This window comes from Dendrobates tinctorius, unplaced genomic scaffold (genome assembly GCF_039654945.1).
Source record: "Dendrobates tinctorius isolate UK_male_01 unplaced genomic scaffold, ASM3965494v1 ptg000037l, whole genome shotgun sequence".
NCBI classification, from domain to species: Eukaryota; Metazoa; Chordata; class Amphibia; order Anura; family Dendrobatidae; genus Dendrobates; species Dendrobates tinctorius.
In genome coordinates, this window is record NW_027361705.1 from 21392723 (window position 1) to 21417425 (window position 24703).

Below are 24703 nucleotides of genomic sequence, written 5' to 3' on the forward strand. Positions count from 1 at the left end.
TATAATCCACGAGGAAATATAAATTAGGTGTCAATTCCTTAATACAAAAAAATGATGAAAGCAAAGGAGAGCATGGGGGAGTATGATCCATATGCAGGTCTGGTAATTAAGAAACACTTTATCCACCCTGCCTGTGAGTCTTTTGTGCCCTGGTTTTGATGTTAAACATGACCCATATGAAGTGATTTATTATTAAACTACCGTTGTTGCTCATATATCCTAGCACTCCTCGCATTTTTTTAATGGAGCTTAATTCAAAGAGGACAGTTTATCAAATTTATCATGGTGAACTGGACACACCATGTAATAATGCCTGCAGAGCAGAACAAAATGTGCAATTACAGCTGTCCTTACATCTCACACAACAAGAGTAGCCCAATCTGAGCTATTTTGGGGGCAAGGGTTTTTTCGCCTGTGTTGCTGGCTGGTTATGATTGGTCAGAATCACATAAGGAGAATAAATAAATTATGAAGATTCTTAACTTTCTAAAAGCTCATCTATTAACACATTAACAAAAATTAACATTTTCATTAAAAATTAACAAAAAAAGTTTAGTTGTTTCATGGGAATACAATTAATTGTTCTGTATGTGTAATCATTATATTAGGTCTATGATGATCACTTATGATATGTACTATACTACACTATTTTTTAGATCTTGTGTCAGTAAAGATTTGTAATATATTGATAATAAAACGTGGAATATTTAATTATTTTTTGGGTAGAGATAGTAAGTGACTACTTTTTTTTTGCAGGTGCACTAGTTTGGAGCTTCTAACCATTTCTATTTTTTATCTAGGAGGGGGATGACAACACATGATGTTCCAGCGTATTTACTTAGCTATTGTCTTTTGAGATGTTGGTTGGTTACTTCTTGGTAAATACATAAACCTATATACCAAGCCAACACCCACAAATTGTACCGCTAATCAAAGGATCAGCATACAGGGGTGCAAGCAAGTATAGGGAAGGTTAAGTGTAAGGATAATTAAAATCATATATAGAAAAGCATTAACAAAAACCAAAATACTAAAAGTGACAAACTTTATTGAGATAGCAATAAGACATGATGTAAAAACATGAAAAATAACAGGGAAATGACAGTGGTAAGCCAATTGATGGAATCATGGTTAAAAGACAGATTAAAAGAACCATAAGCCAAATAAGTAATTGTAAACATATAAGACTGCTCAAAAGTGCAAGTTCATTGTGCTAAAGGGTATGCCAGTGTAGGTAGTTTATATGAAAAATATATCCAAAGGTAGACCTACACTGGGAGCACAGGAAAGATCCCTAGAGGCTAACCTCCACAATAGGGGAAAAGGGTGCAGAGCAGAGACTGTGAAGGTAAAATACATATATGCCTGAGGGATTACCTGAAGGACCGTGGTTTCACCCACCCCAAAGCACGTTTCAGCATAGTGCCTTCTTCTAGGGGTATGGCATCATTAAAATCTGTGAGCCTTATATATGTATAGGAAGCCAATCTGGGCAGATGTAAAGGAGGGGCAAGACACTGGTCCATGGTGGCGCATGAGCAGTCGGCGGCCACCGGAAGTCAACATCACCGAGGGCGTCATCAGATAAGCGAGACTGCGTCACTCGAACACGCCCACACTGGTCACGTGAGTGAGCCGAGGACGCGGGCACTCTCAGAGTCGAGGCAAGACACTGTCGGTGATGCCGAGCAACGGGGCACCGACTCGCATGCGCTCAGAGCACGAAAGTACTTGCAGTAAAGTAACCAGATAAAGCATATGTATGGACAATGGATAAATAGTAAGAATACGTTTGCAGGGAGAAAAAGAAGAAAGCATAAGGACACAACACCTAAAAGAGAGAGCCAGGTGAACAAGTGTTAATAAATGGCACATTAAAAGAAGAATATAATAAGAAGTGTAAAACAACAATTGAAAATGAATATACCAATGTGCATACTGTATATAAAGGATGGAAAGAAAGCCTGAGTCAGATACTAAAGTGACATAGTGTTAGTAGATGACATAACTAAAGGGGATTATAAGGGGATTATGTATGAAAGTGAAAAAAGTAAAATAATATAAGTATAAGTGTAGGGGACAAAAAGGGGGGCTTAATGCCTGAAAGTGAAGATGAAGGTGATCTGTCAAAATTAGTCATCAAAAAGATGTAAAATAACGAAAAAGTGATAAGAAGGGATGGTAAATACCATGCCAATGGAAAGCGACAATATAAATACAATAAGTAAAACAACATAAACCATAAACACAGTAACAAAATAGATAATAGTCAGCATGTGAAGACATCAAATGGAGTCCCAAGACAAAGTACCATCCTTTCTTAAGGAGACAGAGCGTTGAACCCTCAAGACAGAGATACACCCGGAGATACATAATATAAAATGAACATGGAATCTGCAAAAATTCATAAAACATGATTAAGAACACAAAGCAATATACAACATAAAGGAAACAAAACAATAATAAAAATAAAGAAAAGATGCCAATTAAAAAACATGGAACAGGTGATCAAAGGAAAGGGGCAAAACTCAAAGTTTCATTAAGGCCATGGGGTTGTAGGGTACGGAGCCTCCAAATCCACCGGGACACCCTCTGTGCCAAAAGACGATCCAGGTTACCTCCACGGAGGTTATAAGCTATCCGATCTATACCCCTAATTTGGAAGTCGGAAGGGTCACAAGTAGTGTTGAGCGATACCACCCGATACTGAAAAATATCGTATCGGAATGGATCGGCCGATCTAAAAAAAGTATCGGGTATCGCCGATTCCGATCCCGGAAGTCCCATTCAAGTCAATGGAACAGAAATATCGGAATTAAAAAAAACCCTTTCTTTCTCTGTCGGTTAATTCTACATGGAGAAAAACAACTAATAATAATGTAGAATGTATTGTGGGAGGTGTAGGAGACATTAAAGCCATAGAGCTTTAGCCCAATCAAATGGAATAGCAGGATTTTTTTTTTTTTTAAAGACGTTCGTAGTTACAAAGATATTGACTATGTTAAAGTCTTTAATTTTTTGTCAGATATGTATGTTTCACTACTTCCATGCTCTTCACCTTCTTTTTTTACTTCTCCCACACTTTCTCCTTCATCATCTTCATCAGCAGCAGTATCTTCTTCTTCTTCTTCTTTTATTCTTCTTTTATTCTTCTTCTTTTATTCTTCTTCTTCATATTCTACTTCTTCATATTCTACTTCATCTTCTTCCTATTCTTCTTCATCATATTCTTATTTGTGTCAGGCATTCCTGTAGTTGTTATCTATAAAAGTTTGAAGATTACACCTTCCGTTCAGCCTGTCACAAAAGATTTACAACAGGATTTGTCCGCGTTCAGGCCTTTTCCAGGGGCACCACGAGGAGGAACGGACTCACCCCATACACTGCTTAGTCTTCTTCTGCTTATAAATTAGATAATATCATTTGCTCTGATTTTTAGTCTTATGTTTCATGTTCTTCTGCTTTTGGTTTTTATGCTTCTTGGTCTTCTGTCTCTTGTTGTTCTGCATCTTGGTGGTTGTCTTCCTGTTCTTTGTCCTCTTGGTCATCTTCTTCAGGGTCATCTTTTAGGTATTCTTCTGTGTGGTCTTCAGGGTCGTTGTCTTCAGGGTCATTGTCAGGGAGATCCAGAGTGAGAATCAAAAACCATTTCCACAAGCTTGAACTTGGAAAAGTAGCAGAAGGTACAAGAAGGCTGAGGAACTGCCAAGAACCAGCTGACGGTACTGGAACCCAGAGGGGCAGCAGAATGAACAAGAGCCAATGGCACAACTGTGGACCAGCTGACGTTGCTCGAACATGGTTACTAAGCAAGAGGTACCTGTGCTCCAAAGCACTACCAAGGACCAGCAGACGTTGCTGGAACTCGGATACCAAGAAGGAGGCACCTAGGGCAAAGGCACTGCCGAGAACCAGCTGATGGTGCTGGAACCCGGATGGGTAGCAGAAGCTGCAAGAGCAAATGACACTAGCGAGGACCAGCTGACGGTGCTGGAACCCGGAGGGGCAGCAGAAGGAACAAGAGCCAATGGGACAACCGTGGACCAGCTGACGGTGCTGTAACACGGTTTCTAAGCAGGAGGTACCTGTGCTACAAAGCACTACCAAGGACCAGCAGACGTTGCTGGAACTCGGATACCAAGAAGGAGGCACCTAGGCCAAAGGCTCTGCCAAGAACCAGCTGACGGTGCTGGAACCCGGATGGGTAGCAGAAGGTACCCAGGAAAAAAACAAAGTTGCAAGGCCGTGAGCCGGCCGCAGTTACCGAAACCCACAGTCCTAGAGGGGGTGCTTGTCCTATTGGCACTACGGAACCAGCCTTTATTACCAGAACCCGCAGCCCACATAGGAAGCACCGAAACTGCAGGCACCATAGACTCGGCTAACCCGACCGCAACTCGACAGGACAACGTATTGGTGGCAAAGTGACGTTGACACTACCCGGAAACAGCAGGCGTGCTGGAACCAGGCTGGGCAGGAGGGAGTGCCCGTGCCAAAGACACTTCCGAGAACCAGCTGACGGTGCTGGAACCCGGATGGGTAGCATTAGCTACACGAGTCAATGGAACTACCGAGAACAAGCTGACGGTGCTGGAACCCAGAGTGGCAGCAGAAGGAACAATAGCCAATGGCACAACCGTGGACCAGCTGACGGTGCTGGAACACGGTTACTAAGCAGGAGGTACCTGTGCTCCAAAGCACTACCAAGGACCAGCAGACGTTGCTGGAACTCGGATACCAAGAAGGAGGCACCTAGGCCAAAGGCTCTGCTGAGAGCCAGCTGACGGTGCTGGAACCCAGATGTGTAGCAGAAGCTGCAAGAGCAAATGACACTAGCGAGGACCAGCTGACGGTGCTGGAACCCGGAGGGGCAGCAGAAGGAACAAGAGCCAATGGGACAACCGTGGACCAGCTGACGGTGCTGTAACACGGTTTCTAAGCAGGAGGTACCTGTGCTACAAAGCACTACCAAGGACCAGCAGACGTTGCTGGAACTCGGATACCAAGAAGGAGGCACCTAGGCCAAAGGCTCTGCCGAGAACCAGCTGACGGTGCTGGAACACGGTTACTAAGCAGGAGGTACCTGTGCTCCAAAGCACTACCAAGGACAAGCAGACGTTGCTGGAACTCAGATACCAAGAAGGAGGCACCTAGGCCAAAAGCTCTGCCGAGAGCCAGCTGACGGTGCTGGAACCAAGATGGGTAGCAGAAGCTGCAAGAGCAAATGACACTAGCGAGGACCAGCTGACGGTGCTGGAACCCGGAGGGACAGCAGAAGGAACAAGAGCCAATGGGACAACCGTGGACCAGCTGACGGTGCTAGAACACGGTTTCTAAGCAGGAGGTATCTGTGCTAAAAAGCACTACCAAGGACCAGCAGACGTTGCTGGAACTCGGATACCGAGAAGGAGGCACCTAAGCCAAAGGCTCTGCCAAGAGCCAGCTGACAGTGCTGGAACCCGGAGGAGCAGCAGAAGGAACAAGAGCCAATGGCACAACCGTGGACCAGCTGACGGTGCTGGAACACGGTTACTAAGCAGGAGGTACCTGTGCTCCAAAGCACTACCAAGGACCAGCAGACGGTGGAACTCGGATACCGACAAGGAGGCACCTAGGCCAAAGGCTCTGCCGGGAACCAGCTGACATTGCTGGAACCCGGATGGGTAGCAGAAGGTACCCATGATTAACAAAGTGTCGCGTCCGCAAGCAGGCCGCAGTTACCGAAACCCACAGTCCTACAGGGGGTGCTTTTCCTATTGGCACTATGGAACCAGCCTTTGTTACCAGAACCCGCAGTCCACATAGGAAGCACTGAAACTGCAGGCACCATAGACTCGGCTAACCCGACCGCAACACGACAGGACAACGTATCAGTGGCAAAGTGACGTTGACACTACCCGGAAACAGCAGGCGTGCTGGAACCAGGCTGGGCAGGAGGGAGTGCCCGTGCCAAAGACACTTCCGAGAACCAGCTGACGGTGCTGGAACCCGGATGGGTAGCATTAGCTACAAGAGTCAATGGAACTACAGAGAACCAGCTGACGGTGCTGGAACCCAGAGTGGCAGCAGAAGGAACAACAGCCAATGGCACAACCGTGGACCAGCTGACGGTGCTGGAACACGGTATCTAAGCAGGAGGTACCTGTGCTAAAAAGCACTACCAAGGACCAGCAGACGTTGCTTGAACTCGAATACCGACAAGGAGGCACCTCAGCCAAAGGCACTGGCGAGAACCAGCTGACGGTGCTGGAACCCGGATGGGTAGCAGAAGGTACCCATGAAAAACAAAGTTGCAAGGCCGCGAGCCGGCCGCAGTTACCGAAACCCACAGTCCTACAGGGGGTGCTTGTCCTATTGGCACTATGGAACCAGCCTTTGTTACCAGAACCCGCAACCCACATAGGAAGCACTGAAACTGCAGGCACCATAGACTCGGCTAACCCGACCGCAACACGACAGGACAACGTATCAGTGGCAAAGTGACGTTGACACTACCCAGAAACAGCAGGCGTGCTGTAACCAGGCTGGGCAGGAGGGAGTACCCGTGCCAAAGACACTGCCGAGAACCAGCTGGCGGTGCTGGAACCCGGAGGGGCAGCAAAAGGAACAAGAGCCAATGGCACAACCGTGGACCAGCTGACGGTGCTGGAACACGGTTTCTAAGCAGGAGGTACCTGTGCTAAAAAGCACTACCAAGGACCAGCAGACGTTGCTTGAACTCGGATACCAACAAGGAGGCACCTCAGTCAAAGGCACTGCCGAGAACCAGCTGACGGTGCTGGAACCCGGAGGGGCAGCAGAAGGAACAAGAGCCAATGGCACAACCGTGGACCAGCTGATGGTGCTGGAACACGGTTTCTAAGCAGGAGGTACCTGTGCTAAAAAGCACTACCGAGGACCAGCAGACAGTGCTTGAACTAGAATACCGACAAGGAGGCACCTCAGCCAAAGGCACTGCCGAGAACCAGCTGAAGGTGCTGGAACCCGGATGGGTAGCAGAAGGTACCCATGAAAAACAAAGTTGCAAGGCCGCGAGCCGGCCGCAGTTACCGAAACCCACAGTCCTACAGGGGGTGCTTGTCCTATTGGCACTATGGAACCAGCCTTTGTTACGAGAACCCGCAGCCCACATAGGAAGCACTGAAAGTGCAGGCACCATAGACTCGGCTAACCCGACCGCAATACGACAGGACAACGTATCAGTGGCAAAGTGACGTTGACACTACCCGGAAACACTAGGCGTGCTGTAACCAGGCTGGGCAGGAGAGAGTACCCGTGCCAAAGACACTGCCGAGAACCAGCTGACGGTGCTGGAACCCGGAGGGGCAGCAAAAGGAACAAGAGCCAATGGCACAACCGTGGACCAGCTGATGGTGCTGGAACACGCTTTCTAAGCAGGAGTTACCTGTGCTAAAAAGCACTACCAAGGACCAGCAGACGTTGCTGGAACTCGGATACCAAGAAGGAGGCACCTAGGCCAAAGGCTCTGCCGAGAAACAGCTGACGGTGCTGGAACCCAGCTGGGCAGGAGGGAGTACCCGTGGCAAACACACTTCTGGGCAGCAACATGCGATGTTGAAGCCCAGGGGTCAATCATGCAGCAGGCTGAGGCCAACTTGGAGCGAGTTTTATATTGGTTGTACACAACTACTGATTGTAACCGTGCTTCACTTTGGCCTCTGGCTCTACTGTCTCTAGTATTTCCCCTGGCCTCCAACCATGCCAGTTGCTGCTCTGCAGAGTTGTCTGCACAATCCACACTTGTTCCTGAGTTATTGGGGCTCAGTCACGTCAGTTGATCCCCTGAAGTGTGTCCGGCAAGGTGTCCTGCTCTGTCCACATTCCCACAACTATTAATGGGAATGGGGACAGAGCAGGAGACATTGCCGGACACACATCAGGGGATCAACTGACGTGACTGAGCCCCAGTAACACAGGAACAAGTGTGGATTGTGCAGACGGCACATCAGAGCAGCGACTGGCGGGGTTGGAGGCCAGGGGAAATGCTAGAGACAGTACAGCCAGAGGCCTAAGTGGACCACGGTTAAAAGTCAGTAGTAGTGTGATGTTGGAGGCAGCTGTAAACTTTGCCATCCGCACAGCAGGGGAACAGCTGGCGTTACTGAACCCCACTAACACAGGAGCGAGTGATTCTATCTGTGCGGACGGCACTTCCAAGCTATAACTGGCTGTGTAGAAGCCCAGGATCAATGCTCCGAGCAGGCTGAGGCATACTTGGAGCAGGTGGAAAATAACATGTAGTGTGATGTTGGAGGCAGCAGGAGATTTTGCCATCCGCACAGCAGGGGAACAGCTGGCATTACAGAACCCCACTAACACAGGAGCTAGTGTATGTTTCTCTGTGAAGACGGCACTTCTGAACACCAACTGGCGTTGTTGGAGTCCAGAATGAGGCATGGAGCATGCTGAGGCCAACTTCCAGCACGTTTTATAGAGGTTCTAGACTACTACTGATTGTAACCGTGCTCCACTTAGGCCTCTGGCTCCACTGTCTCTAGTATTTCCCCTGGCCTCCAACCCCACCAGTGACAGCTCTGAAGTGGCGTCAGCACAATCCACACTTGTTCCTGTGTTACTTGGCCTCAGTCCCGTCAGTTGATCCCCTGATGTGTGTCCGGCAAGGTCTCCTGCTCTGTCCTCATTCACACTACTAGTAATGTGAATGTGGACAGAGCAGGAGACCTTGCCGGACACACATCAGGGGATCAACTGACGGCACAGTAACTCAGGAACAAGTGTGGATTGTGCAGACGCCACTTCAGAGCTGTAACTGGCGTGGTTGTTGGCCAGGGGAAATACTAGAGACAGTGGAGGCAGAGGCCTAAGTTGAGCAAAGTTACAAATCTGTAGTAGTTTGCATGTGGATGGAGCAGGAGACATTGCCGTCTACACAGCAGGGGAACAGCTGGCATTACTGAACCCCACAGACACAGTAGCGAGTGTGTTTTTCTCTGTGAAGACGGCACTTCTGAACACCAACTGGCGTTGTTGGAGCCCAGGATGAGGCATGGAGCAGGCTGAGGCCTGATGGTGTTGGCATATGGAGGCAGCAGGAGACTTTGCCGTCTACACAGCAGGGGAACAGCTGGCATTACTGAACCCCACAGACACAGTAGCGAGTGTGTTTTTCTTTGTGAAGACGGCACTTCTGAATACCAACTGGCGTTGTTGGAGCCCAGGATGAGGCATGGAGCAGGCTGAGGCCTGATGGTGTTGGCATGTGGAGGCAGCAGGAGACTTTGCCGTCTACACAGCAGGGGAACAGCTGGCATTACTGAACCCCACAGACACAGTAGCGAGTGTGTTTTTCTCTGTGAAGACGGCACTTCTGAACACCAACTGGCATTGTTGGAGCCCAGGATGAGGCATGGGGCAGGCTGAGGCCTGATGGTGTTGGCATGTGGAGGCAGCACTAGTCTTTGCCATCTACACAGCAGGGGAACAGCTGGCATTACTGAACCCCACAGACACAGTAGCGAGTGTGTTTTTCTCTGTGAAGACGGCACTTCTGAACACCAACTGGCGTTGTTGGAGCCCAGGATGAGGCATGGAGCAGGCTGAGGCCTGATGGTGTTGGCATATGGAGGCAGCAGGAGACTTTGCCGTCTACACAGCAGGGGAACAGCTGGCATTACTGAACCCCACAGACACAGTAGCGAGTGTGTTTTTCTCTGTGAAGACGGCACTTCTGAACACCAACTGGCGTTGTTGGAGCCCAGGATGAGGCATGGAGCAGGCTGAGGCCTGATGGTGTTGGCATGTGGAGGCAGCACTAGTCTTTGCCATCTACACAGCAGGGGAACAGCTGGCATTACTGAACCCCACAGACACAGTAGCGAGTGTGTTTTTCTCTGTGAAGACGGCACTTCTGAACACCAACTGGCGTTGTTGGAGCCCAGGATGAGGCATGGAGCAGGCTGAGGCCTGATGGTGTTGGCATGTGGAGGCAGCACTAGACTTTGCCGTCTACACAGCAGGGGAACAGCTGGCATTACTGAACCCCACAGACACAGTAGCGAGTGTGTTTTTCTATGTGAAGACGGCACTTCTGAACACCAACTGGTGTTGTTGGAGCCCAGGATGAGGCATGGAGCAGGCTGAGGCCTGATGGTGTTGGCATGTGGAGGCAGCACTAGACTTTGCCGTCTACACAGCAGGGGAACAGCTGGCATTACTGAACCCCACAGACACAGTAGCGAGTGTGTTTTTCTCTGTGAAGACGGCACTTCTGAACACCAACTGGCGTTGTTGGAGCCCAGGATGAGGCATGGAGCAGGCTGAGGCCTGATGGTGTTGAGATGTGGAGGCAGCACTAGACTTTGCCGTCTACACAGCAGGGGAACAGCTGGCATTACTGAACCCCACAGACACAGTAGCGAGTGTGTTTTTCTCTGTGAAGACGGCACTTCTGAACACCAACTGGCATTGTTGGAGCCCAGGATGAGGCATGGAGCAGGCTGAGGCCTGATGGTGTTGGCATGTGGAGGCAGCACTAGACTTTGCCGTCTACACAGCAGGGGAACAGCTGGCATTACTGAACCCCACAGACACAGTAGCGAGTGTGTTTTTCTCTGTGAAGACGGCACTTCTGAACACCAACTGGCATTGTTGGAGCCCAGGATGAGGCATGGAGCAGGCTGAGGCCTGATGGTGTTGGCATGTGGAGGCAGCACTAGACTTTGCCGTCTACACAGCAGGGGAACAGCTGGCAATACTGAACCCCACTAACACAGTATCTAGTGTGTGTTTATCTGCGAAGACGGCACTTCTGAACACCAACTGACGTTGTTGGAGCCCTGGATGAGGCATGGAGCTGGCTGAGGCCAACTTGCAGCACGTTTTATAGAGGTAGTAGACTACAACTGATTGTAACCGTGCTCCACTATGGCCTCCGGCTCCACTGTCTCTAGTATTTCCCCTGGCCTCCAACCCCGCCAGTGACAGCTCTGAAGTGGCGTCAGCACAATCCACACTTGTTCCTGTGTTACTTGGGCTCAGTCCCGTCAGTTGATCCCCTGATGTGTGTCCGGCAATGTCTCCTGCTCTGTCCTCATTCACACTACTAGAAATGGGAATGTGGACAGAGCAGGAGACCTTGCCGGACACACATCAGGGGATCAACTGACGTGACTGAGGCCAAGTAACACTGGAACAAGTGTGGATTATGCAGACGCCACTTAAGAGCTGTCACTGGCGGGGTTGGAGGCCAGGGGAAATACTAGAGACAGTGGAGCCAGAGGCCTAAGTGGAACAGGGTTAAAAATCAGTAGTAGTTTGAATGTGGATGGAGCAGGAGACTTTGCCGTCCACACAGCAGGGGAGCAGCTGGCGTTACTGAACCCCACTAAGACAGGAGCTAGTGTTTTTCTCTGTGCAGACGACACATCTGAGCAACAACTGGCTGTGTTGAAGCCCAGGGATTATAGTTCAGGTGGTAGAAACATGAACACAACAGGAGACCTGGATACAGTTGCCAACCAATTATTTAGTCGGGAAGAGGACTGGCAAATTCTGGGGAGATCCAGGCCTTGATCATTTTCAGAAAAGTTCGCCGGTCGACGTTATCGGAAGAAAGTCGCGTGCGATGGTCTGTTAGTACACCACCTGCGTCACTAAAGACGCGTTCCGATAATACACTGGCAGCAGGGCAAGTCAGCACCTCCAATGCATACTGGCTAAGCTCTGGCCATGTATCCAGCTTAGAGACCCAAAACTTGAAGGGGGAAGAGCCATCTGGGAGTACACTCACAGGGCAAGACATGTAGTCTGTCACCATCTGACGGAAACGTTGCCTCCTGCTGACTGGTGCCGTCAGTGATGGTGTAGACAATTGTGGCGGACACACAAAACTTTGCCACATTTGGGCCATAGTGGTCTTGCCTTGTGCTGAGGCGCTGCCTCTGCTCCCTCCTTGTGCCGAGTTTCCTCCACTGGCTCGACGCACAGAGGTGCTTTGTAAAGCACTAGCACCACTGCTGTCGGGTGGAATGGAAAACATGATGGACTGCACCAGTGTGTCTTGGTACTCCCGCAGTTTACGCTCCCGGTTCAACGTTGGTATGAGGGTTTGCAAGTTGTCCTGGTAGCGAGGATCTAGGAGAGTGTACACCCAATAATCAGCCGTGTAGAGAATGTGGGCGATGCAGCAGTCGTTTCTCAGGCACTGCAGCATGAAGTCAGCCATGTGCTGCAGACTCCCAACTGCCAAAGAACCGCTGTCCCCTGCTTGAGGCGTGATCTCTCCCTGCTCTGCATCACCCCACCCTCGCTGTACATACTGACTAGAGCTTTGTGTACCTCCCTCCTGTGGAGAGATGTCTTCCTCCTCCATCGACTCCTCCTCATCCTCCTCACAAAGTGTCCCCTGCCTAGGCCTTTGTGAGGAAGCACGTAGCGCAGACTGTCCAGAAGCAGATGGCATTTGCGACTCCTCATCCTCCACCTCTTCCAAAACCTCATCCCTTAGTGCTTGCAGTGTTTTTTGAAGCATGCAGATAAGGGGGACAGTCATGCTGACTAGTGCATCATCTGCACTCGCCATCCGCGTGGAATCATCGAAGACACGCAAAACGAAGCAGATGTCCTTCATAGAGGCCCACTCAGTGGTGCTGAAGTGTGACCGGCGCACATTGCGACTTGTTTGCGCTAGATGCAGCTGGTACTCCATGACTGCTGCCTGCTGCTCACACAACCGCTCCAACATATGTAACGTTGAATTCCACCTGGTGGGTAGGTCACATATGATGCGATGTTCCGGAAGGCGTAATCGGCGCTGCAGAGCAGCAAGGCGCGATCTTGCCGTGCTGGAACGACGCAAGTGAGCGCACTCTATGCGGACCTTGTGCAGCAGTGCATCAAGATCCGGATAGTCCCTCAGAAAGCTCTGCACGACCAAGTTGAGCATATGTGCCAGACATGGGATGTGAGTGAGGTTGCCTTGGCCAAGAGCTGGCACCAGATTTCGGCCATTGTCACACACTACCAAGCCCGGCTGGAGATTCGCTGGCACAAACCACACGTCGCTCTCCTGCTTGATGGCATTCCAGAGATCCTGCGCTGTGTGGCTTCGATTCCCCAATGAAATTAATTTCAGTACGGCCTGGTGACGTTTGGCCACGGCTGTGCTCATATCGATCGTAACAGGCTCCTGCTGCGCTGTTTCAGATGAACTTGAGTAGGAGGAGGAGTCAATATGTACAGACTGGATTCCTGCAATCCGTGGAGTTGGCAGAACACGTAGAGCGCCACTCTCCAGATCTGTACCCGGCTCCACAACATTGACCCAATGGGCAGTGAGGGAAAGGTATCGTCCCTGTCCATGGTTAATGGTCCACGCATCAGTGGTCAGGTGGACCTTGCTACTGACGGCGTTTAGTAGCGCATGTTTTATGTTTGCCTCCACATGTTTCTGCAGGGCAGGAATGGCTCGCCTGCTGAAATAAAAGCGGCTGGGCACGGTGTATTGTGGGACTGCCAATGCCATCAAGTCCTGGAAGGTGTCAGTCTCCACCAGCCTGAATGAGAGCATTTCAAGGGCCAGTAGTTTGGCAATGCCAGCATTCAGAGCCTGTGCTCGGGGATGGTTTGCCGAGTATGGCCGCCTTTTCTCCCATGCCTGTGCTACCGATGGCTGCCGAGTGGCCTGAGAGTGTGAGGATGACTTGGAACATGGTGCTGTGGGTGGAATGTCACAGGGTCTCCGGACAACAGTGCCAGAGGTTCTTCCTTGGCGATCCTGTGAGGAAGCGGAACCAGCTGTGTGTGAGCTGGAGGAAGAGGCCCCAACACGAGCTGAAGAGGTGGTAGGTGGTGCACGTTGGCCTATGTCTTCAGTGTGTCTGTGTAACTCCACCTCGTGCTTGGTCCGCACATGTTTCCACATATTAGTGGTATTGAGGTTGCTGACATTTTTCCCTCTTTTTACTCTCTGATGACACAGCTTGCATTTGACAAAGCAAATGTCATCTGCAACTGTGTCAAAAAAGGACCACACACTGCAAGTCTTGGGAGCGCCCGTTTTGCCTTTTGAAAGTGGAATGCTCCTAATAGGGTGCCGAAGTGGAGGCTACAGGCAACCAAGTCTGCCCCCTCCCTCTCCCTCCGGTTTTGGCCGTTCGAGGAATCTCTTCCTCAGAGCTGCTCCCACCACCTTCCTGTTCCTCACGCCATGATGGGTCAAGGACCTCATCATCTACACTCCCCTCTTCAAACACCTGCTTCTCCTGGGTTGTCTCGCCAGCACTGTACGCACCAGAAAGTGGTAACTGAGTCTCGTCATCATCTGATGCATACTGAGGTGTGCTGACCATAGGCACTGGCCCACCCGCCTCTTCAGATTCAGAGGGACAAAGAAGTTGCGCATCACTGCATACTCCCTCTTCTTCACATTCTGGAATGCTGCTTGGCTGGCCCCCTCTTTCCAAGCCAACAGATTCAGAGAACAGAAGTAGAGACTGTGATGGCTCCTGTCCAGGGCTCTCTGACTGCCTGGGCTCTTTGGCAGGTGGTGAAGAGACAGATGGTTGCTCTTCGGTGCTCTGGCCCTGAGAGGATGTGGAAGTAATTGAAGTCGATGCATTACCTGCCATCCATCCGACAACGGCTTCAATTTGTTCCTCCCGCAGCAGTGGGGTACGGTGAGGTCCGACAAAGCTGCGCATAAAGGACTGTTGCCTGCTAAAACTGGGGGATGCTGACTCACTGGTGCCAACAGCAGGCACAGAATCCCCACGTCCTCTCCATGCAGAATCCCCACGTCCTCTCCCTGCAGAATCCCCACGTCCTCTCCCTGCTGAAGCTCCACGCCCACGGCCACGTGCCTTACTCCCTGCCTTCTTCATCTTGCTAGACTGAGAAAGATAGGCAGAAAAGTACAAAGGGGGGCCTTAGTGTGCTTATTCCTGAACAGCTGGTTACAGGTATAAGAAACACTAATTTTATGAAGTGTGTGTGTCGACTACACTTTAATGGGAGCTAATGTGGCCTACACAACTTTCAAATGTAGTGTTTGGTGAACTTTGTTGTTTTTTTGGGGGGAAAAAAAACTAAAAGGATGTGACCAAAGATTTGAAAGTCAGAGTATCACTAACTTTCTGGAGCTATTACAATGCAGCAGGTAACATACAATGCAAAAGATGAGGCTCCAAAAAAATTGGGTAATACTAATCTGGCTGCAGCTGAAGGGCACAAGCCAGAAAAAAGGCTCCTCTATCTACTCCTATATAGTGTTTGCAACCAACCAATGTAGATGGATATGGATGGATGCACACTAATCGGAGAAGAAAAAATGAGCTGCAATTAAAGAAAAATATGTGTGAGGCAGTGACGCACGCTGAGCGGCCTACAACCAGACATAGCTGCAGGACACACTACTCAGCGTGAGCTGCACTCACACACAGTCAGAGACCTCTCAGACAGCTGTGAACAGTGCAGCTAAGTGGGCACTAGCACTGACAGGCTGCAGAAAGGCTCCGCTGTGTACTCCTAGTGTGTTTGCAACCACCGTATATGGATACGGATGGATGCACACTAATAAGAGAAAAAATGAGCTGCAATAAAAGAAAAATGTGTGAGGCAGTGACACGCTGAACGGCCTACAACCAGACGTAGCTGCAGGCCACACTACTCAGCGTGAGCTGCACTCACACACAGTCAGAGACCTCTCAGACAGCCATGAAAAGTGCAGCTAAGTGGGCACTAGCACTGAAAGGCTGCAGAAAGGCTCCGCTGTCTACTACTAGTGTTTGCAACCAACATATATGGATACGGATGGAAGCACACTAGATATAATTTTTGAAAAATAAGCAGCTCAAAAAGAAAAATATGTATGAGGCAGCAGTGAGGCACGCTGGGCGGCCTACAACCAGACGTGGCTGCAGGACCCACTCCACAGCGTGAGCTGCACTCACACAGCCCTTGCAGACAGCTGTGAACACTGCTGCTAGGGAAAAGAAAGCTACAGTGGTGGTTTATGTAGCCTGGGTAAAGCACAATATTGTTTTGAGAATCGCTATTTCTAACTGTCCCTCACAGTCTTCAACAGCAGCCTGTCCCTAACTGAATTCACAGCAGAGTTACCAGAAATGGCGGCGGCAGTGGCTTTTATTGTGCATCATGACATCATTTCAGCAGCCAATCACAGCCATGCCAATAGTTAACATGCCTACATGCCTAACAGGATGTGCCCACACTTCTGAGGATTCCCATTGGCTGAATCAAAGCGAGCGGGCTGATAGCATTATGGGAACTTCCGATTCCGGTATCCGATATGAAAAAAGTATCGGAAGTCAGTATCGGAATTCCGATACAGCTAATATCGGCCGATACCCGATACTTGCGGTATCGGAAAGCTCAACACTAGTCACAAGAGTGATAGAGCTTGAAATGGCGGGGAATTGTTTTTAGAGACTCAACATCAATCTCTTTGGCAGCGGACAGAATATCCTGGACGTGCTCCCATGCACGAACTTTAAGGGCACGTGTTGTAAGACCAACGTAAATTTTTTTGCACTGACACGACCCATGGTATACAACCATGGTGATTGAGCAGGTGATTGTTTGGGTAATGAGGAAATCTTTACCATCCAAGGAGGAGAAGTGGCTGGCATGAATAATGTTAGGGCATGCCACACATTTCCCACAGGGTATGGGAAAGAGAGGAGGCGGAATGGTAGGTGTGAGGTAACCCAAATTTTGTGACCTCCTGGCTGTAATCGAGGGTTGTGATGGCAAGTATTGCTTCAAAGTAGAATCTGCAAAAAAGATGGGCCAATATTTGGCTACTGAATCGTACATCTTCCTCCAACGAGATTGATATTGTGTCACCAGCCTTACCTGGTTGATGGCCTTGGGTTTAATAGAGGAATAAAAGACTTGATGTCTGTCGGCATTCTTGGCCTTATTGTAGGCTTTTTTATAGCTCTCTTGCTGTTGCCTCGTTCCAGAAAACGGTTTTTCATTTCCTCAGCCTGAGCCTCAAAGGCTTCATTGGAGGAGCAAGTCCTCTTGATACGGAGGAACTGGCCCATGGGAACAGAATCGATCACGTGTGGCGGGTGGGAAGATGACGCGTGCAGCACAGAGTTGACTGCCGTATCCTTACGGAAGACATCAGCAAGCAATATGCCGTCCACACCCCTCTCCACCAGGACATCTAAAAAATCAATCTGGTTAGAATCAAATTTGTAAGAGAGATGTATAAAATAATACATCTTGGTAAATACATGTAGATTAGTCAATCTTTTTTCAGACATATTAGAAACCAATGAATTCCTCTTGTAAACTCATGACAATTTATTTGGAATACAAAGAAAAAGATAAGTATAATCCTTGTTATAAGTGCGATGTAATTGAGCTCACTCTTTAGATAATTGCAAAAAAGCTAAACCATCTAACCACCATTTAAAAGAGTAAAAGGAAAAGAAAACATAATCCTAACATTTTTTCCTTTTCTCCATGTGCTTCAGATTTGTTGAGCATGATCTTTGAGATTACATATACTACTCCCCAGGCATAGTTGGGACAGGGGCCAATGCTTTGTTCCTCTATTCAGTCTAATACAGGAACCTAAAATTGGCCCTTGTCCCAAACCTGGTTTTGTATCTGATTTATATTGGCAAACACAACATTATGTAAAAATCTATTATGTAAACCACATTGTTGTGTTTTCAGGCCGCAGATGCTGTAGGAGAAATTCTACTGTCTCTTAGCTACCTTCCTACTGCTGAACGTCTTACCGTGGTCGTGGTTAAAGGAAAAAACCTACTCTGGACAGAAGGAAAGACCACCGCAGGTTAGAGCATTGGCCTAGCTTGTAGACAGGTAAAAAAAGGCTGGACTAAATTAGGGAGGATATCTGAACCTATAATAACTACGGTATGTATTTACAGCGTTTGGCGTTGTTCCCACATATTTAGAAAAATAATGAAAAAATATACAATGGCTTTAGTTCATGTACACTTTTGCAGTTCTTATTGAGTGTCTAAGCTACAAAATGAGTACATTTTACATATAGTGATGCGATACTTCTTTCCATCTATTCCTTGTCCTTTTAGTTGTAGGATCACAAGAGGAGGCCAATTTTGACCTTCATGACCTGGACAAATTTTACAATTCTGACCACTGTCACTTTATGAGGTTATAGCTCTGGAACGCTTTAACGGATCCCTGTGATTCTGACATTGTTTTCTCATGATATATTGTACTTCATGTTAGTGGTAAAATTTCTTCGATATGACTTGTGTTTATGAAAAAAAAATGGAAATTTGGCAAAAATATTGTAATTTACTTATTCCCTTAAATCAGAGATGTGTCACACAAAATAGTTCATAAATAACATTTCCCACATGTCTACTTTACATCAGCACAATTTTGGAATTAGGAAGTTATAAGGGTTAAAAGTTGACCAACGATTTCTCATTTTTCCAATAAAATTCACAAAACCATTTTTTTAAGGGACCACCTCACATCTAAAGTGAGTTTGGGGGTCTATATGATAGAAAATACCCAAAAGTTACACCATTCTAAAAACTGCACCCCTCAAGGTGCTCAAAACCACATTCAAGAAGTTTATTAACCCTTTATTAATGTGCTTCACAGGAACTGAAGCAATGTGGAAGGATAAAATTAACTTTTTTACAAAAAAAATTTACTTTAGACACAAACTTTTTTTTTATTTTCACAAGGGTAGCAGGAGAAAATAGACCACAAAATTTGCTGTGCAATTTCTCCTGAGTACACCGATACCCCATATGTGGGGGAATACTACTATTTGGGCTCACGGCAGAGCTTGGAAGGGAAGGAGCGCCATTTAACTTTTTGAACACAAAATTGGCAGAAACTGAGAGCAGACGCCATGCAGCATTTGGAGAGCCCCTGATATGCCTAAACAATGGAAACCGTATTTTGGAAACCACACCCCTCAAGGATTTTATTCAGGGGTACAGTGAGCATTTTGAGGTACTACACAGAATTTGATGGCATTAGGTCATCATATTGAATATGTCATTAGTGTTGAGCGCAAGTGCTCACTACTCCAGTTTGCATCGCGCGCTCGGGTTTGCACCGAATATCGTGGGTGCTCGAGTGACATGCTAGAGTCCCTGCACTGCATGTTTCGCGACTGTTAAAAACCCCCGAAAAACATATGGGGATCCGCAATATTCAATTCGTAGCCGAGCACTTGATACAAATTAGAGTGGCAAGCAGTTGCACTCAACATTCGTCGTCATATCATTTTCTTTTTTCTTTTACTTTTGAAAAACCCCAATTCTAACTCCAACCTTAACACAAGCCTAACCACAACCCCAACCCTAACTTCAAAGAATAGAAAAACTAAAAAAAAAAATTTTATTATCTTTATCTAACTAAGGGGGTGACAAAGGGGGGTTTGATTTACTATTTTATTTATTTGGATCACTGTGATAAAGTCTATCAAAGTGATCCAAAGAAACCAATAGGAAAAATTCCCTCTTTTTGCTGGCTACTGGCCGGCACATCTTGGTGGGTGCACTACGCATGCGCCCGCCATCTTTTTCCAGGAAGATGACACAGAGGGCTCGGGACAGATTAGGAGGACCAGGGATGGCGGAGGTATCGGAGGCTTGAGGGACACCACTTTTCTCTTTACTGATATGTTAGATCCTATCAGAGGAGAGAGATATGAATTGTAAATCAGACTTTTTTTGTGATCGACGTTATTCAATGAATAATGGCGATCATGCGACAAGGGATGGTAAAAAACGACCTGAATCATGTTCTCTGGGGTTTCAGCTATCCCCAGTAGCTGAGATCCCTAAGGTTTTTCAATGCTGTGGGGCGCTATACCCTTATTTCTCAGCACCGTTAAAAACCATCACTGAGGAATAATCACCCTTAACTGCCACCGTTAAAAGGTGTATCGGCGGTCGTTAACCCCCCACCTCAAAGTCGCGACATGTTATAAACAGCTGACATGTGCCCGCAATAGGCGCAAGTGGAATCGCGATCTGCCCGCGCCTATTAACTAGTTAAATCCCGCTGTCAAACGCTGACATTGGGCATTTAACTAGCGTTCCGGCCGCCGGGCCGGATATGAGCGCATGGCTGACCCCCATCACATGATCGGAGGTCAACAACATGTTGCCTTGACAACCAGAGGTCTCATAGAGACCTCTATGTTTGTTGCCGACACATTGCTATGAGCGCCACCCTGTGGTCGGCGCTCATAGCAATGCAGTGAATCTGCTACATATAGGTGATCTGAGCATTGCCTATATGTAGCAGAGCTAATCAAGTATGGCATGCTTCTAGCCTTCCATGGAGGCTGTTGAAGCATGCTAAAAGTAAAAAAAAGTGTTTAAAAATTTTTAAAAAATAAAAAAACCTAAAAGTTCAAATCACCCCCCTTTCACCCCAATCAAAATAAAACAATAAAAAAAAAAATCAAACCTACACATATTTGGTATCGCCGCATTCAGAATCGCCCGATCTATCAATAAAAAAGAGGATTAACCCGATTGCTAAACTGCGTAGCAAGAAAAAAAAATCAAAACGAATTACTTTTTTTGGTCGCAGCGGCATTGCATTAAAATGCAATAACGGACGATCAAAAGAATGTATTTGCACAAATGTGGTATCATTAAAAACATCAGCCCGGCATGCAAAAAATAAGCCCTCACCCGACCCCAGATCATGAAAAATGGAGACGCTACAGGTCTTGGAAAATTGTGCATTTTTGTTTTTTTTTAGCAAAATTTGGAATTTTTTTTCACCACTTAGATAAAAGAAAACCTAGATATGTTTAGTGTCTATGAACTCATAATGACATGGAGAATCATAGTGGCAGGTCAGTTTTAGCATTTAATGAACATAGCAAAAAAGCCAAACAAAAAACAAGTGTGGAATTGCACTTTTTTGCAATTTCACCGCACTTGGATTTTTTTTTCCCATTTTGAAGTACACGACATGGTAAAACCAATGATGCTGTTCAAAAGTACAACTCGTCCCGCAAAAAATAAGCCCTCACATGGCCCTATTGAAGGAAAAATAAAAAAGTTATGGCCCTGCAAAGAAGGGGAGCGAAAAACGAAAACTTGAAAAAAGCTCCAGTCATTAAGGGGTTAAGGAGTTAAATATTGGATACATATAAGTTTACATACATAAAATCTAATATACATAACATTTACAAAATCATCTGATGTGTTTGTTTTCATTCCTTTTAATATTAAAAAAAATAATACTGCATAAAAGTGTCCTGAGGGAATGCGTAATACATGCATATATTAGTATTGTGATCATGCATATTACAGTAAAAAGGATAAATACATCCAACTCTAAAGACACAAAACAAATTGATGGGTGATCCAACAAGGCTGCCCCATAACTAAAGATACAAAGTACAAGCAACGTGATATGTTATTATTATTTATCATTACAGTGGCATTGTAAATGTTTGGGCACCCCTGGGCAAAATTACTGTTATTGTGAACAGGTAAGCAAGTTGAAGATGAAATGATCTGTAAAAGGCCTAAAGTTAAAGATCACACATTGCCCTTGTATCTTAAGATATATATATATATATATATATATATATATATATATATATATATATACAGTCATATGTAAAAGTTTGGGCACCCCTATTAATGTTAACCTTTTTTCTTTATAACAATTTTGGTTTTTGCAACAGCTATTTCAGTTTCATATATCTAATAACTGATGGACTCAGTTATATTTCTGGATTCAAATGAGGTTTATTGTACTAACAGAAAATGTGCAATCTGCATTTAAACAAAATTTGACCGGTGCAAAAGTATGGGCACCCTTATCATTTTCTTGATTTGAACACTCCCAACTATTTTTTACTGACTTCCTGAAGCACTAAATTGGTTTTGTAACCTCATTGAGCTTTGAACTTCATAGCCAGGTGTATCAAATCATGAGAAAAGGTATTTCAAGTGGCCACTTGCAAGTAGTTCTCCTATTTGATTCTCCTATGAAGAGTGGCATCATGGGCACCTCAAAACAACTCTCAAATGATCTGAAAACAAAGATTATTCAACATAGCTTTTCAGGGGAAGAATACAAAAAGTTGTCTCAGAGACTTAACCTGTCAGTTTCCACTGTGAGGAACATAGTTAGGAAATGGAAGAGCACAGGTACAGTTCTTGTTAAGCCCAGAAGTGGCAGGCCAAGAAAAATATCAGAAAGGCAGAGAAGAAGAATGGTGAGAACAGTCAAGGACAATCCACAGACCACCTCCAAAGACCTGCAGCATCATCTTGGTGCAGATGGTGTCACTGTGCATCGGTCAACAATACAGCGCATGCATAACGCCTTTTTGTATGACCAAACAACTCAATCTTTGTTTCATCAGTCCACAGGACCTTCTTCCAAAATGTAACTGGCTTGTCCCAATGTGCTTTTGCATACCTCAGGCGACTCTGTTTGTGGCGTGCTTGCAGAAACGGCTTCTTTCACATCACTCTCCCATACAGCTTCTCCTTGTGCAAAGTGCGCTGTATTGTTGACCGATGCACAGTGACACCATCTGCAGCAAGATGATGCTGCAGGTCTTTGGAGGTGGTCTGTGGATTGTCCTTGACTGTTCTCACCATTCTTCTTCTCTGTCTTTCTGATATTTTTCTTGGCCTGCCACTTCTGGGCTTAACAAGAACTGTACCTGTGTTCTTCCATTTCCTTACTATGTTCCTCACAGTGGAAACTGACAGGTTAAATCTCTGAGACAACTTTTTGTATCCTTCCCCTGAAAAGCTATGTTGTTTTCAGATCATTTGAGAGTTGTTTTGAGGAGCCCATGATGCCACTCTTCATAGGAGAATCAAATAGGAGAACTACTTGCAAGTGGCCACCTTAAATACCTTTTCTCATGATTTGATACACCTGGCTATGAAGTTCAAAGCTCAATGAGGTTACAAAACCAATTTAGTGCTTCAGGAAGTCAGTAAAAAGTAGTTAGGAGTGTTCAAATCAAGAAAATGATAAGGGTGCCCATACTTTTGCACCGGTCAAATTTTGTTTAAATGCAGATTGCACATTTTCTGTTAGTACAATAAACCTCATTTGAATCCAGAAATATAACTGAGTCCATCAGTTATTAGATATATGAAACTGAAATAGCTGTTGCAAAAACCAAAATTGTTATAAAGAAAAAAGGTTAACATTAATAGGGGTGCCCAATCTTTTACATATGACTGTATATATATAGTGAAGGAAATAAGTATTTGATCCATTGCTGATTTTGTAAGTTTGCCCATTGACAAAGACATGAACAGTCTAAAATTTTAGGGGTAGGTTAATTTTAACATTGAGAGATGAAATATCAAAAATAAAATCCAGAAAATCACATTGTATAAATTATATACATTTATTTGCATTTTGCAGTGACAAATAAGTATTTGATCCCCTACCAACCATTAAGAGTTCTGGCTCCTACAGACCAGTTAGACGCTCCTAATCAACTCGTTACCTGCATTAAAGACAGCTCTCTTACATAGTCATCTTTATAAAAGACTCCTGTCTATAGAATCAATGAATCAGTCAGACTCTAACCTCTACAACATGGGCAAGACCAAAGAGCTTTATAAGGATGTGAGGGACATGATCATAGACCTGCACAAAGCTGGAATGGTCTACAAAACCATAAGTAAGATGCTGGGTGAGAAGGAGACAACTGTTGGTTCAATAGTAAGAAAATGGAAGAAATACAAAATGACTGTCAATCGACATTGATCTGAAGCACCATGCAAAATCTCACCTTGTGAGGTATCCTTGATCATGAGGAAGGTGAGAGATCTGCCTAAAACTACACGAGGGGAACTTGTTAATGATCTCAAGGCAGCTGGGACCACAGTCGCCAAGAAAACCATTGGTAACACATTACGCTGTAAAGGTTTAAAATCCTGCAGAGCCCGCAAGGTCCCCTTGCTCAAGAAGGCACATGTGCAGGCCCGTCTGAAGTTTGCTAGTGAACACCTGGATGAGTCTGAGTGATTGGGAGAAGGTGCTGTGGTCAGATGAGACAAAAATTGAGTTCTTTGGCATTAACTCAATTCACCGTGTTTGGAGGAAGAGAAATGCTGCCTATGACCCAAAGAACACTGTCCCCACTGTCAAGCATGGAGGTGGAAACATGTTTTGGGGGGTGTTTCTCTGCTAAGGGCACAGGACTACTTCACCGCATAAATGAGAGAATGGATGGAGCCATGTACTGTAAAACCCTGAGTGACAACCTCCTTCACTCCACCAGGACATTAAAAATGGGTCATGACTGGGTCTTCCAGCAAGACAATGACCCAAAACATACAGCCAAGGCAACAAAGGAGTGGCTCAAAAAGAAACACATTAAGGTCATGAGTAGCTTAGCCAGTCTCCAGACCTTAATCCTATAGAAAACTTATGGAGAGAGTGAAAGCTCCGAGTTGCTGAGGGACGACATCAAAATCTTAATGATTTAGAGATGATCTGCAAAGAAAAGTGGACCAAAATTCCTCCTGACATGTGCACAAACCTCATAATCAACTACAAAAAACGTCTGACTGCTGGGCTTGCCAACAAAGATTTTGCCACCAAGTATTAAGTCTTGTTTGCCAGAAGTAGCAAATACTTATTTCTCACAGCAAAATGCAAATAAATTTATATAATTTATACACTGTGATTTTCTGGATTTTATTTTTGATATTCT

At 46.2% G+C, this 24703-nt stretch overlaps 1 protein-coding gene across 3 annotated transcripts in view; it reads left to right on the forward strand.

Annotated features, from left to right (window-relative positions):
• SYT12 (synaptotagmin 12) overlaps nucleotides 1-24703 on the forward strand; it is a 244929-nt gene that overhangs the window by 193960 nt on the left and 26266 nt on the right. For all 3 annotated transcript variants that reach the window (XM_073573892.1, XM_073573893.1, XM_073573894.1), the window contains one exon: nucleotides 17692-17812. In XM_073573892.1, coding sequence (XP_073429993.1) covers nucleotides 17692-17812 — 121 coding nt within the window. The remainder of the gene's footprint in view (nucleotides 1-17691; nucleotides 17813-24703) is intronic.